The 16,017-nt window shown below is 47.0% G+C and overlaps 1 protein-coding gene across 9 annotated transcripts in view; it reads left to right on the top strand.

Moving 5' to 3' along the window:
- DOCK3 (dedicator of cytokinesis 3) overlaps positions 1-16,017 on the top strand; it is a 237,977-nt gene that overhangs the window by 143,285 nt on the left and 78,675 nt on the right. For all 9 annotated transcript variants that reach the window (XM_032969863.2, XM_032969867.2, XM_032969866.2 and 6 more), the window contains exons 13-14: positions 755-843; positions 12,898-13,023. In XM_032969863.2, coding sequence (XP_032825754.2) covers positions 755-843; positions 12,898-13,023 — 215 coding nt within the window. The remainder of the gene's footprint in view (positions 1-754; positions 844-12,897; positions 13,024-16,017) is intronic.

Below are 16,017 nucleotides of genomic sequence, written 5' to 3'. Positions count from 1 at the left end.
AAGGCAGTGCGGTGGCGGTTGAACGCAGTGCAGTGGCGGTTGAAGGCAGTGCGGTGGCAGTTGAACGCAGTGCGGTGGTTGAGAGGTAGCGGTCGGTGTCTGGTGGACCCGAGTCTTCAACGTGGGTGCTACGAATCGGTTGTCGCTTCATCACAATTTTAATTTGTGTCTTGAGCAAGTTCTTATCTTTTCAATCTCCCCGTGAATCTAGTGCCTATGTTGGCTGCGCGGCTCATTTGAAAAAACTCAATTTAACATCCGCTAATCGGAAACAATCGATCCTCACACCTACAACTCGGCGCAAGCATCGCGAGCGTAACAATCTCTCTTAACTTAAGGAATCGTTGCATCGTTGCTTGCCGAGCCAGCCACCCACCTGCTGGGCATGGAAGAGCCTCGAGGAGGAGGTACAGCAAGTTGGTCGCTGTAATGTAGGTGCAGCAGCGGTATTTTACCGTGGTCTCATTTCCCACGTGGTTTTTGACTCGGCCTTGAACGAGTCCCTGGTTCACGGTAAACATCAGCGCTGGGGTCTCGTGGTGCTTGGCCTCCCTCGTGCGTCGTTATGGCATTAACAGGTGCCTGCTGAAGAAAGTACTTTCCCCAACAGTCCAAAGAGACTGTACGTGGGCGGGTGTCTTATGCACCCTAACAGCACTTTCCACGGCAGTCAATTACGAGAGTAAACAGAGGGTTGTTTTTTAATTTGTGCGGTGGGTGCTTTATTTCGTGTTACCTTTCCTTTGTTTCCTAGGTGCAACAATGAAAACGAGTGGCATCAGATCCAGGACAATATCATAAAGAAATCCAGCACAAAGTACAACCCAGCCTCTTCCAATTACGGTGAGCGCTGTTTGTGACGCAAAGCAGCATTATCACATTACTTTCAGGAACTGATCCAATTATATACACCACCAATGAGGTCCTTGAGATCTTCTGATCTCCTTATTAGTATTCCGAGGTCAAGGCTCCATTCCCAGGGTGATTGGGCTTTTGCCAGTGCGTTGCCTCTGATAATTATTAGACAATCAGAATCTTTAGTGCTATTTAAATCTGCCCCTGAAAACTCACCTTTTAAAAATGGCTTTTTCCCCATAGTTTTGGTCGTTTACGCTGCAGGCTCTGTCTTATTTCCCTGCTTTCCATGCACGGTGGCGAATTTGGATCCTTGCGTGAAAATGCGCCTTACAAGTGTAAATTATTATTATTGTTGTTTTTAATGTCATCGCTTCATTGGCCACTCGTGTCTCTCGCGTGCCGTGGATGTTTTCTTGGTTCCGTTGTCGGATAATCCAGGCCTCGCCGTGCTGCAATTCTGATTGCGAGTGCAGATGCACTCACTCATCGGGCCTGTCTTCCGCAGGGCATTTGAGGATTTGCGGCTCATTTTTTGAGAAGGCAAAATGAAATGAAACAAGAACGATACGAACAAAAATTATCATTATAGCGCACCACTGAAATCCACGTGAAAATAAGCAAACAAACAACCACAACAGCCAATTCGTTCAGGCTGCCTCTTTTTTATTATCAAAAAGAGTAGGGAAAAATCCGTTGCACAGTCGTTCCTGGAAACACATTCAAGAGTGGCGTTGCCTGTGGCAATAGATCGCAGTGCTACAATGTCATCAAAAAACCATAAACTTCCAGTTTCTAGTTTTTGTTTCTTGAGTGTCAAATCATATTAAATCCAAATAATAATTCCTCTTTGTTGTGTCTGGCATGACACATGGTCGGCATGACACATGGTCGGTTTATGACGCACACAAGGGTAAGTCACTTAAGGGACTTATCCTGCGGTGAAGTGACTCAAGAGTAATCGGTTGGAACTGTGTCGCTGCGTTGTGAGGAAGCGTCTGCTTTTTACCGGTACCTTCTGTGATGTTTCACAACGGCGCAGAAAAAAAACGCTCGGGACGCGGTGGTTGAATAATTGATAGGGTGGCGAGGAAACGAGAGGTCGGGAAGCCATCTGGTGGGACGGCGGAGTGAGTGGTGGAAATCAGCAAAGCCTTGCTCCTACGCAGCCAAGCATGGCTCCTACGCAGCCAAGCATATCAGCCAATTGGCATGGGGGCATTCGCTCAAGGGCTTGGAGTGTTGGTTTTGATACAAAACCACAAAGGTCTTGACGTGTGAGAATTAGATTTTTAATTTTAACCGTTATTGTTTTCTTAGCAACGCTGCCACGTGAATGTGGTGGCACTTTTGGCGTTTTCTAGCCTGACACACTGGTGAGACTAGGCCCTGAAGAAGGCTGTCTCTGGTGTAGCCCAATAAGTTTCAAAGACAATGCCCATATATTATCAAAGCATGTTTTTGTTTGCATGCTCACCACAAGTACGTGTTGTTAATGCAGGCGTGATTCCTTGCAAAAGTTTTATAATTGGTGTTTGAACATCTTAACGCCTGTTTTATTGGCACAAAGGGTAAAACTTATTCTTATTTTTTCACGCATTGGTCAACTTTGTAATTATCCAGGCAAGTGCATCATACTCTGTTGAAACACTGAAGAAAATTACAGACGATTGTGTTGTTTTGCACGATTTTTCGTGACGCTGCTGTCTGTTTAACGATGTGGGAAACGACTTGCTGACTCAAACGCTCGGCGGCTGTCAATTGAAGGATCCCGTGCGGATGAGATGGTTTCACATCTGTCTGCACTTTAGTCCAAGGCTCGTCGTAATTTTAATTTGCTGCTGCTGCTGCCTGGGACATCCTTAAACACCTGCTCCATATGGTGCTCCGATATGTGAACTGAAAAGTGCTTTATAGATAACAGGCCTTGCCATCAGTATCGTGCCTGTTTCCAGTAAAGCAGGGCAGTGCAGGGATGTCAAAAAAAAACATCATCAGGCCATTCTGGAAGAAATCTGTGCAATGTCAGTTCTTTTTCCCCTCCGCTTTTTTTTAAGGACCGATTAAATCACCGAGATACGAGCTGAGTAATGGCATCGCAGTGCCCTCCCCACGTGCCCTCATTTCAGCTCGGTAATTGGCCATCGTCCCCCCCCCCCCCCTCCGCAGCCTCCCCTTGGCCTCCTTCTCCGTGGTGTCAGGCAGAAAATTAGTCCCGCGGAGGTCATTTTTCACGGCCGACGATGGAACAAAACAAAGCCTCAGCGGGTTTAGGCCCGCGGAATGTTTGTGGCGGAGCCCTCAAACTGGCTGCATTGATGGTGGGGGTGGGGGGGGGAAATATGATAACGAGATTCTAGTGTGGTCACGGGTGCTGTTCGGCAGAACGGGAAAAAAAACACTCCTAGCGACCGCCTTTGTCCATGACATCCATTTTTCGACGTTTGTCCTCAAGTGGTCATCTCGGGCTTTGTTTTTTTCCCTGTCACCTCCGTGACCGATCAGCAGGAGGCTTAGTCGATTAGGATGATTTGCTGTTAATCTCCAAAGACTTTGGCTTTGACCTTACCTCAGGTGAGTTGTTGGGTTTTTTTTTTGTGTCTAGAGGGCGTCAGTCCTGTGTCTGCTTATCGCAGCTGGCTGCCACCTTGTCATGCATGGTGTTCAAGAGATAAATCCAGCCGTCGTTCAAGTTACGATTTAACAATAAAAAAGTATATATGTGGTGTTTGTGGCTGAAGGGTAAAATGTGACTGCAGCTCCCCCTCTCCTTTGGAACACTGCCTTTGAAATGCTCTTGTGAAAGTGTTTATTTGGGGCATGTTTCCGTCGCGGGCGTTATTCGATTTTCTTATCTGGAATTTATATAGTTCAATACTTGTCCACTAAAATGAGCGGAAACGTATTTGCTCTTTTCACGTAAAAAATATATACGGTATCATTTGTCACCTTTTAAAGCACTTCTGACAAAGGATTTTTTTTTCATTGAACACTTTGTAATTTTAATAACTTCATTCCAATTTCTTTTAAAATTGCCCCCCGTTTTGTTTTATTATATTGTAATCCTGGAGAATTTTTGTTTTTACAGGATTTTGTGCAATATCTGCCTCCCAACTATAACACCCTGTGTACAACACCAGCGTTGTAGCAGCCATTGTGGGCATGATTTGGCGCGGCAATTTTTGTTACGTTCTTTGGAGAATTGACAATCTCAATATTTGCCAACGCAAGCGATAAAAGCAGTGGCGCGAAGATGCAGTTGCTAAGGTTTGTTAGTATGATAATCATCATAAACATCAAATAATGTTCCATCTGGGTCGAGGCACCAAGGTCTGGCTTGAAATATCATCATTAGTCCATAGTTAATCCACCGCTGGATGAAGGCCTCCCCAAGCCTCCACCACCGCTCAACATCCTGCGATAGAACGATCGACGAAGCACCACCGGCACACAGCTGATTTCATCGCTCCATCTCCTCGGTGGACATCCTCAAGGCACATTCCACTCCTTGGCTGCCACTCCATCCTTACTCTTGACCATAAGCCACCATCCCTTCTCGTCGCACGTCCTTCCCAAGCCCACTTCTGAGCAGTTTTAATGATGTCCTCAACCAATCCACGTGCTCCTCTTTCTGTCTCTCAATGTAATTCCGAGCATGCATCTCTCCGTGATTTTGTGCAATTTTCCGTTTTTTTTTATTCATCCGTTTGTTTTTGTTAGTAATCGTTTGTCTGAACGAGGTCATCGTAGGAAGTAAGAACTGATTATGAACCCAGTTTACTTTCATTATCAAGTCCAGCTTTTCAAACGCATTCCAACATGCTCTCAACCACTGATTCATTTTATAATTTTGAGTCCAGTCCAAGCTACGCATATCCTGCTGCGTGTTCTCTTGACGTGGGGAGCGGTGGTGCAGCGGTTAGCGCGCTGCGATATGAACCCAGCGACCCTGGTTCGATTCCCGCTCACGGCCAACGGCAGTGGCGATTATCTGAACCGGCTTTGGGCCTCACATAGGTCGACTCAGCCTCAAATGAGTACCTGCTGCAGTGTGTAGTAAACATCGCCGCTGGGGAGACAAAGGTGGTCGGGCGTGGTGCTGGCCACCCACCCTCTCGTGTACCGTGCCGGCCTTCGTAGGTGCTCGCTAACATCACTTGCCCCAACAGTCTGTTAACGCTATACGGGGTATCTTTGTCTCTTCATGTGGCACACACGTGGTGTCTTTATCCAGGAGGTAAAACAGACATTTTCATTGCATTTTCATGATAACAGAATACAACTTTTTTTCATTAGGACAAATAGCTTTTTGAGATTTTACATGACCTATTATAATGTCCATCTTATGTATGGCTAGGCCTCTACGTGCAATGAATTGCTTTCAAAGCACACTTTGATATATTCTAATACCGTAAAATATATAGTTTTAATTGCTCCCGCGTGTATTATCTGTATGAAGATAAGAATTCTTGAAAATCGCATTAAACTTAATCAAAGGGAAGAGGAAGAAACTGGAACCAGTGTGACTGGGGATGACCCTTAATATTCAGTCACAGCACTGTCGTGTGACCCACACTAATTATTACTTTTCCTGCTGCCATCGTAACTTGCAATGTAAATCTCATTTCACAGAGCCCTCTTTATTCGACGAAGACAAAGATTTCCCCCACATAGCCTTATTACAGACTCTTCTAGATTTGAAGCTTTCGTGACTGCAAGGATTCACACTCTTCGGTTTTTTCGGTAAAGTTACGTAGGTAAAATAACATAAATTAAAATAAAAGAAAACAATTAAATCACGACGTTTCGGAGGCAACACAAGCTTCCGTCTTCAGGTGGAACAGTCACAGCAAGATCGCTGCATATTACAGGCTGTTGAGGCAAGCGCTGTTTGCGAGTAGCACCTATGAAGGCCGGCACGGCGCACGAGAGAGGGTGGCTGGCCAACGCCACGCCCAGCCACCTGAGTCTCCCCAGTGCTGATATTTACACATCGCACCAGCGACTCATTTGAGGCTGAGTCGACCGAGGGGAGGCACAGGGCGGGTCCAGATAACCGTCACCGGTGCTGGCGTTGGCCATGAACGGGAATCGCAATTGGTTCGCCCGGTTCACGGCGCAGTTCGTGAAACCGAACCCGCAGGGCTCACGCACGCAGACTCCCCTGTGGCTGTGTGGATTCTGCAAGTGACCTTGGTACTGGCGACAAACCGGACGAGGTGGAGCGACGCATCAATTCCTCGGTTGAGAATCAGTTTTCGATTAAAACCTGAACGTAACGAATTGTTACGTTCAGGATACGTTCGTCGAACACCCAGGTCGCCCTTCCAATTGACACTCATCCTGGCCTCTTCAGTTCTCACCTTACTCTTGGTTCTTTCGGTAAAGTCACGTAGAAATAAATGTAATAATAGAATACGACGTTTCGATTGCAACGCAAGCAATCGTCATCAGGTGGAAAACAAACCTAGTGAACTTGGAAATACAATGCAATGCAACACAGAGAGTCGGCTAACACAACAGTCAACACCCTACCTGGTTGATTACGTTCATCCAAAGATTGCTACATTTGAGAGAGAAACAAAACACAGACACGGAGACACACAGACAGACACACAAGCAGAGAGAGACAACACAGAGACACACAGAGAGAGACAACACAGAGACACACAGAGAGGGACACAAACAAACAAACACACAGAGAGAGACAACACAGAGACACACAGAGAGGGACACACACATGGACACGCAGTCTCTCTACGTGACTTTACCCAAAGAACCAAGAGTTATTCCTGCATTTCTAGATTTGAAGCTTTCGTGACTGCAAGGATCCATACTCTTTGGTTCTATTCGGTAAAATCACGTAGGTAAAACAATATAAACAAAAATCACGACGTTTCGGCCACAACACAAGTGGCCTTCATCAGGTGAAGGGACCAACCTATCCAGAGGCCACTTGTGTTGTGGCCGAAACGTCGTGATTTTTGTTTATTTTTTACCTAAGTGACTTTATCGAATAGAACCAAAGAGTAGTAATTCCTGCAGTCACGAAAGCTTCAAATCAAGTCCTCACCTTGTCAAACAAAATCAACTTGAGCTGAAAAAGTGTGCCGATTATTTTAGACTCACGTCCGCTCCACATGGGACGGCTCAGTGGCGTAGCGGTTATGCTATAAGACGTCACCGATTTGACTTGCGTATGTACATTTTCATTTTATATTAGGGCAGTGTTGTCAGTGTGCTGGGTTTTCACTCGCATGTGAATGTTAGTGTTGCATCGCTCTATGACACGGCTCGCGTCACGTTCGGATGGAGAACGCCCGGAGATTCGGGCCGTCTGACTGCAGTTGTTCCCACCGTGATTCGAGCCCTGGGCACGAGCAAGTTCAAGCGATTCTCGGAGGGTAGAACAGCACTCCTGACAATGGGACACCCGCGCACTGCAATTCGGCCGTGCATGTGCAGCTGTATTTGTAAGTGTGACCTGCAGTTTCCTTTGGGCTAACGCATCACAGTATCCCTCTGTTATTCACCAACCTGCTGTCCGCGATTTTGGCTGTCCGCGAATCGCATCTGGAGCTCTACGCGACGACTGCATCGAGAGAGGAATTGATGAGATGAAGTGATGAGATGAAGTGACGAGCTAAAATATTGGTTTCCGTAGGCCAATATCATTTAAATGTTGCTATTCACGAGCATCTCTGGAACGTATCCTTCGCGGATAACGATGGGATTCTGTACACTCCAATATCACCGGACTCCCGGTGCATGAATAGCTAAGGGAGTTGGCGCGTTGAGTTTGCGCATCACACGTAGGCACCGTGAAATGCTTGAAAGCTGCGGGTGTTAGAGGTTCTTTACCCCACACCGAGTGCGAGGTTAGTGTGACTAGACAGTCTGTGAAAAATAGATTAATGTAGCTCATCGGATTCCTCATATAATAGTAAATATTGGGATTCGTATGATGACGAGCACCATGATGTTGGTGTTCTCTCTCACCTGTCGGCGCTTGTGGAAAGCCTCGCTGAGTCTCAAGGCTCGTATTCAAGAGAATCTTGCCAAGTGTTTTTTTGGCGGTGGGGGGGGGGGAGGTGACGTTGGTATGCGTAATCCGAACCGAGTTAAATGTTTTCAGCAGTGGGATGTTTGGCCAACACCTGTTACATTTTATGTTTTTTTTCACTCTTTCCGATGGGAGAAAAAGCTGAGAAACCGGAATAAACCCGTGCAGAACAGGGGAAGAACATGCAAACCCCACACAGTTTCAGTTTATTTTGGTATAGCCCTGTGAGCCATTCGGTTCTTGAATCGGGTGCAACCACAACAAACAAAAAAACAAAAACACGAACAATAAAAACATCTTAAAGTGACGATATGCCCGAGCCGGGAGTCGAACCCGGGACCTTCGTGTTGTGAGGCACGCGTCTTCCCCGTTGCGCCACCACCCTGATGTAATGTCGTCTATGTGCGAGCTGCTCACGAGATTGGCTGATGGTCCCACAGCATCGCTGCTGCTTTGGCATTTCCACATGAATTGGCCTGATTACCTAAATTGTGTCTTGTCTTATTTTTAATTTTCTTTCCAAGACACGGACATGGGCGGGGGAGTGGGGGGGATCGCTTTCAGTACAAGGCACTCTTGTCTGATATCACGCAATGGGAGGGCGCCTCACAAAGAGACGTAGTGACTTTTGGTGGTAACCGGGAGACATTCTCGACGATGCTAATTTAAAAAGGCATTTGCTGTCCGTTAGAAAAATAACTTACGGTGTCCATTCGTCATAGCGTTGCGCTTCACAGGGATGACGAAAATACCAAGCATATTAATTGTTTCTGTGATCTGTATCTCAAATATTAAATTGTTTAATTTACAGGACTGCGTTGCTTTACTGGTGGATGAAGGCCTCCTTCACTTTGCTGTCAGTCTTGGGCTTGTTTGACCATACTTCACCGCGTTTTGCCTCGTGCTGGTTGGTAATGTGGGTGGGGGGGTAGAGCAGAACAAGGACTGATGTTATTAAATCTATATAATCGATTCCTACACGAGCCATCAAACAAAGGCGGCCACCGCATCGCGCGATTTCAGACGCGCTTCTGCGGCCGTCTGGAACGCTCTTCCGATATTAGGAAGCCACTGAAGCTATGCACTTTTATATCATCTAGATTGACAAAAAATTTGAAACTGATTTTTGTGTTTAGTTTGTTGTCCTTCCCCCGCACACCTCCGATTAGCACGGTTGGCTACGTACGGTGCGAAAGGGGCTCAACAAACATACATACAACCTCTCCAAAATGACTGAAAGCATTGGCATCCGTAGACATATGACCAACTTCTCAGAAATACATCGCATGCATAAAATTTGTGTAATTAATTACTTTAATTCGTTGGAACTTATGCGTCGTTAATTGCCTGCAGAATCGCATTTAAAACAAGTCAATATGTCATTAACACACTGGGACGTGAATCCAATGGCCTGGATTCAATTCGCGGCCATGGCTAACAACCGCTTGCGCGCTCGTGATGACCTAGGCTGTGCGAGTTGTAAACGTGCTGCCCACGAGCACCACCTGAACCTCTAAAGACACCAGACTCGAGCGCAGAGCTCTATGCGTACCAACTGGTCTGTGCGTCGCCACTCCGTTTGTGCAAGAGCAGTAGCAGAGAGACAGCTTGCGTTCAATCGCGTCAAATATTTACGCGCCATTGTGGAAATCGCGATTACACAAAATTGGCGGGGGGGGGGGAAGGGGTTGGGGGGGGGCGAGATGTTAAAGGAGATCGTGGGTTCGAACCCGACCCTGACGCCTGCTGTATATTTGGAGTTTGTGTGTCTCTCTCTCGCTGTGGCCGCGTGGATTTTTCTCCGGGTCCTTCGTTTTTTTTCCCCTCCCCATTTAGAAACAACGATCACGCGTTTAGAGTATTTGGCTGCTACAAATTTTCCCCGTTATAAGCCACTTCACTTGAGCTATCATTTGTGATAGCCAGGTCGCTGCTTTAAAACAAAAAAGGCTGTATACCTCAGTGGGGCCTTGGTAAAATAAAAAAAAAATCGAATTATTTGGTGTTATGTTTTGTAAAGGTTCTGGCCTTGTTTCTGCGTAATAATTGAGCTCATAATGTGCACCACGTGAGAGTGGCTGCCTTGTGCTGCGTCCGAGTCTGCGGCACCTAAGGAATAAGTGAAAGTGACAGGCTATTAAAAATGAAACTGCACATATGGATTGGGATTTCGAGGCATCCCTTATCCCCAGCACTCGATACATCTGTTGCTTGCTGTCGGCCATATCCACGGTTACAAATATTCTGTCATTGCACACCAACATATACACTTACTGTATTTCCTCTATAAATGGAAGATGGACTCTCCAAACTGCGAACGCTGTGAGGTGCAATCCCCCTAGGCGTATATCACCGATGACTGCCCGATTCAGCGCGCGTACTCTGGTGGAACGAGTGGACTCCACTCAGATACCATCCCGGATACCATAGAATGGGCATACAGAATAAAATAAAAAATACAATTATAGCCCGTTGCTTTTCTTCAAATGCCCTACGACAGAATGTGATTTTTTTTTTGCTGAACACATTTATCAATAAGACTTTGGTCTTAAAATAAAGCCTATTTAATGGGCGACAGATGTATGTATGTTGAACTTCTTTTTCACCGTACGTAGCCAACCGTGCCAATCGGAGGTGCGGGGGAAGGGCGACTGTGGGGGCTCGAGGTGGAAGGGGCTTCCCCTGTTAACATTTCTGCAGTGATGATGATGATGATAATAATTTAAATGTATAAGGCGACCTTTAAACAGTGGATTCTCCGAACTCTGTGCCATGTAAGTTAAGAAAATAAGTGAGAAGTAACCGTGGAGAGATGGACTAAAGAGACGAGATTAATTAGCACGGTTGGATGCATACGGTGCGAAAACAGTTCCACATACAGTACACACGAAGTGACAGGAAGCCTTGTTAAATAATTGGTGGGGCTCTTCAGTAGGGGCTTAGAAGTGTCCATCGACTCCCCTCCCCCCCGCCTGCTCTGATGAGTCCGGTGTGCCCGCTGACGCCGTCGATCCCATTGTAATGCCGTCCACAACGTCACGATGTTGCAATGTACGATGTGCAAGGTCCCGGCCTCCAAGAGAATTCCAGAGCTTGTGCGGCTTGCAGACAAACGCGCGGCGGTCAGCCCACGGTCGAAGCTCAGGGCGCCGTTTCGCTGAGCGGGACCTTGTGAGGTCGGTGGTCTGCGGGACCTTGTGAGGCTTTTGACGAACGGGCGAATCTAAAAGTCGCATTTTACATTTTCACGGAAGAGTGTTAGGGGTTGTTTATTTTACGCCGCTGTTAGCGTCCATATACGTACGGGTTTTTTTTTTTTGCTCGCACTCAAAGAAAAAATAATATCGGCGATGAACAAAGCACTTTGCGTCAAACAAAAATTTAAATAACATTTCGGTCAACAGTGGTGCTGGCCCATTGATGGCCACGAGAAGAAATGACTGAATTTCTGAGATATCGCAGCCTCTCATGGAAACAGCGGTCACGTGGACCCATTTATGTACGCACAAGGCAAATACGGCGATGGATTCTCGCACGCCATAACGCAAATGCCGGTATGAGTGACGAATCGAAGCTAGTCGGAAAATCTTACCGTCATGACACTCCTAGTCAGGCGTGGTGTGGTATGCAACTTTGCTTGCTGCTGTAAGAAGTGCCCAATACACACGACACTAAAGCAACAACGACAACACCAAAGCATTCGTAGCTTGTATGTAAAGTCTCTAAGGGACACCGCATCGATTTGGTGTCATACACTCTTGCTTTTGTGTGGTTTCCCAATAAGAGGTCCGTGCCATCCCTCTTAATGCCTCATCCGATGCTCAATAAACAGCCAGGTTCGCTCAGCGGTAGAGTGAGTGGCGTGCAAGCGGAAGGTCAGAATTCACAATAAAGATTTTTGGGGTTATATCGCACAAATATACACGTGTCGTAACCCTCCACCACGCGACACAGCCAGGAAGGTTTTGTCACGTAAACAAAACGTGCCAATTAGTTACCACTTCAGCCCAACGGTGTGTTGGAGAGTAAATCCACGACATTTACAATGTGTATTCTTGTTTCTTTCGGTGAAGTCACGTAGAAAGGGAAATAATAAAATAATAAAAATAAAACAATAAAATTATCACGACGTTTCGATTGCAACACAAGCAATCATCATCAGGTGTGGAAACCACAGCAAGAAAATTTGAAAAAAAGTGGACAAACCGTACTGGCTGTGTCAGGTGGTGGAGGGCTACGACACATTTTCACTTACGCGATCTAACACCAAAAATCTTGATTGTGAATAATATTGTTCGTCGAAGGTCATAAGTTTGAAATTCTGATTGGGGGTTGACTCAACCCATCATCCCTCCGTGGTCGATTAAACCGACTGCAACTTTGTGTGAAAGTCGACAGTGGTTTTCCGCTATACATATATACTCTCGCTGTTCCATCGTAGAAATGTGGAATTTCCACCACTGCCTTACGGCTGTAAATATGAGATTGGCACCGTGTCAAGGCTCATTTGAGCGGGAATTCCTTTAAAGACTTTTTTTGTTTTTAATGCTCACCAAGTCACCGAACAAAGTGGTCCTCGCTAAAGGCCCCCGCGGCTGCGATGTGTCGTTGCCTTGCGTTGTTGTTGTCGTTGTTGTCTTTGTTGTGATTGTTGTTGTCATTGTTGTGATTGTCGTGATTGTTGTCATTGCTATTGCCATTTTTGTTGTTGTTGTTGTTGTCATTGTCTTCGCTGTTGTCGAAGTTGTTGTCGCCATTGTTGTCTTTGTTGTGATTGTTGTTGTCGTTGTCATTGCTGTTGTCATTGTTGTCGTAGTTGTTGTTGGCGTTGTTGTTGTCGGCGCTGTTGCCGTTGTCGCCGCCATTGTTTTCGTCATTGTCGTAGCTGTTGTCGGTGTTGTTGTTGTCGTCATCGTTGTCATTGTGGTCGTTGTCGGTGGTGATCGCTGACGATGGCTGGCCCCTTCTCGTGTCCCCAGGGCTGATAGTGTCACTGCAGATGCTGCATGGAGAGATGGACCAAATGAAACGCGAGCACCCCATCATCTTTTCCCGTGGCGTGCCTTTCGCAAGGAAACTCGGCTTCTCAGACGTCATCATGCCAGGTCTGTACGCACGTCCGTTGCAGGCAGGTTGCGATGCGGTTTCTGTTGTTGTTGTTTTTTTCGTTTTGCATGCATGCGTGTGTTGTTATTTACTGTCCGTGCATCTGCTGCGTGAGGAGGAGGAGTGGTAGGTAAAGCATTCCACGCCAGAATGTATCCACCAGGGAGCTCCTTGTGCCGGGGCCGTTTGCTCGGCTTTATTGTTTTGAGAATCCATTTTGTTCAGGTTCGTCGTCCGCTTGCGCTGAATACTAATGGGGCGTTTACGCTTCGCCCGATCCCTCTGTGTCCCGGCCCGTCCACCGGTTCCAGCCGAACATCGACGCCCTCCCCACCCACCCACCCCCCCGCGCCCCGCATTAAAACGTGTGAATGCGTTTACGCACGCGGGACGTGCTGCACCGGAGCGGATTATCTCGTGTCTTTATTTTCTTATTCATTCCCCTCTCTCGTTCCACACTAATGCCAACGACGCTTCACCAATTTGCACGTTTCGCCTTTCCAGTTGGCCCGATTAAATAGCAGAGGAGTGAGTGAAATCGCAGCATTTGCGTAAGGAAGTCATCAACACGATTGCTTTTCTCTGTTTGGACATTTGCGCCAAGTGGTAGGACAATCTGTGCGCAGAGTGTGGTTACCCAAAAACGGAAAGCAGTGCATCGTCCTGGCTTCGAGGACACGGTGACCTTAGTTTAACCCTGGCGATGCAGGCATCAAATTGTTGGCTTTGCCATTTCAAAACAGTTTAAACAACTGGGCAGCTATCGTGAAGAACTTTCCGTTTGTAAATTGACATTTTGCCCCATTTTTTCATGGTGGTGGTGAGGGCGGGGGGGGGATATTCCTACGAGAGCAAATGGCCACTCTTCGTTTCGTCGAACATTTTAAGAAAGGCCTCCTCCTGCATTGCCGCGAGCGCTTCCAATTAAAAATAGTGCTTTTATATTTGCCATTAAGTGCTGTGATGCTGCGGTGCGACAAACCGCACTGCACAGAAAATGGACCGCCTGCTCTCATTATCTGTGAACCAAATTAGTACGAGCAAAATCTGCGTGGGATGTAATCCAACACTTTTATTTTTATATATATTGCAGACGCTGTTTTAATAAGCAGTCACTCCTGCCTGCTACGTCCACACTCGTTTTCCCAAATAAACACCTGACGCTCGTTTTACGATGTGCGTGCGAACACGTCAAATGCGCGCTTGCCAAGACTCCAGGTACCCTCGTTCCTCCTCCCCCTGAATCATGTGCACACATTGTATCGTACCCACTTGACGGAAGCTCCCGCAGACAATGACATACATCTTCAAAGCAGCCTTGTGGAGTGTTAGGGCACATGACGTTAGCGGAGCACCGAAGACCCAACGCAGAAGAAAGACCCAACGCAAACGATCCCTGGGTTTGATCTCCCACGAAGCTCATGGTGCACCCTAAACCGCATCCACTGCACAAACTATGGCAGTAGATGCGGATGCCCGATGCACAAATGGAAAATTAAAAAACTGTCCGGTGTGCGACTGTGGTCATCCAGAACAGACCGTACGGCGTACAGCGACGCAATTTCCCCCTGATCGACAAATACGAAGGAGAAGCCGCAGCGATGCACTTTGCTCCTGACGCGGTTAACCACCTGGATGTAAAATCGTAGTTGTTGCTCTGCATCTACATCAGCAGCCGTGCGAACGAAGATCGAATACCGTGGTGCTCGCCATACCAGGGGAGGATGATGGGTGGGCTCAGCGCCGCACATGGCCACATTCGTCTCCTCGTTGGCGATGTTTGCACGCAGCGCCATGGTACTAATTTAAGGCTGTGTTGACCTGGGGGGAGTCCCTTGGCCGGTTTGGGTATCGCTCACCCACTGACATGGGCGGCTGCCAGCAACGAGCCCCAAGCTGTTGGGAGTCAAGTGCAGTGCTGGAACCACTGCACTGCCGCCTCCCACACCAACAAAGACGAAGATCGCCCGTGTAGCCTCCGCAGGCTGCTTGGGTAAGTGCTGTTATCGAGTGCCCATTAAGTCCGGCAGGGTTCACGAGGAGGTGGTGTGACCATAGCACCACACCCGGCCCCCTTCGTCGCACGTGGCGCTGATGCTTACCAACCACACGCCAGGTGCTCACTGATTCAGGCTGAGTCAACTTAGAATCAGAATCAGAAAGGGTTTTATTCGCCATGAAAGTTCACACCGACATGGAATTTACTTTGGCAGGATGGTGCATACATTCAACATATAGGAATCTAAAATCTCAAATAAGTTTTAAACAAGTCTTACTATAATAATAAGGGTTAAAAGTCTAACTAACACCAAGGGGCTGAAGTATATAAAATTGAATAAATATCGAATATAAAATAGCTTTAAGATATAATTTAAAAATAAAAAATACAAATAGGTTAACATAGTTAATATCGGCAAGGTGTCATTATGTAGATAAAATGTTAAAATCAGTGTAAGCCCTTGGCCTTGTTTAACAGGCCAGCAGCAGATGGGAAGAAACTGTTTTTATGGCGTGAGGTTTTGGTCCTGATAGACCGAAGCCTTCTGCCGGAGGGGAGTAGCTGAAACAGAGAGTGTCCAGGGTGGGAGGTATCGGCCATAATCTTCCTCGCTCGCCTCATGGTCCTTGTCGTGTGCAGGTCCTCGAGGGTTGGTAGATTGCAGGCAATTACCTTCTCAGCAGTGTGGATGATACGCTGCAGTCTGCTCTTGTCCTTGGCAGTGGCAGCAGCATACCAGACGGTTATGGAGGAGGTGAGGATGGATTCAATGATCGCTGTATAGAATTGCACCATCATTGTCTTTGGCAGGTTGAATTTCTTCAGCTGCCGTAGAAAGTACATCCTCTGTGGAGCTCTCTTGGTGAGGGAGCTGATGTTCAGTTCCCACTTGAGGTCCCGGGAGAGAATAGTGCCCAGGAAGTGGAAGGACTCTACAATTTTGACTGGGGAGTCTAACAGGGTGATGGGGGTGAGGGGGGCTGTATTCTTCCTG

Source organism: Petromyzon marinus, chromosome 42, assembly GCF_048934315.1.
Source record: "Petromyzon marinus isolate PM22_M1 ecotype Great Lakes invasive population chromosome 42, UKy_Petmar_22M1.pri1.0, whole genome shotgun sequence".
NCBI classification, from domain to species: Eukaryota; Metazoa; Chordata; class Hyperoartia; order Petromyzontiformes; family Petromyzontidae; genus Petromyzon; species Petromyzon marinus.
The sequence above is the reverse complement of the archived record's forward strand: the minus strand, read 5'-3'. Positions and strand labels throughout refer to the sequence as shown.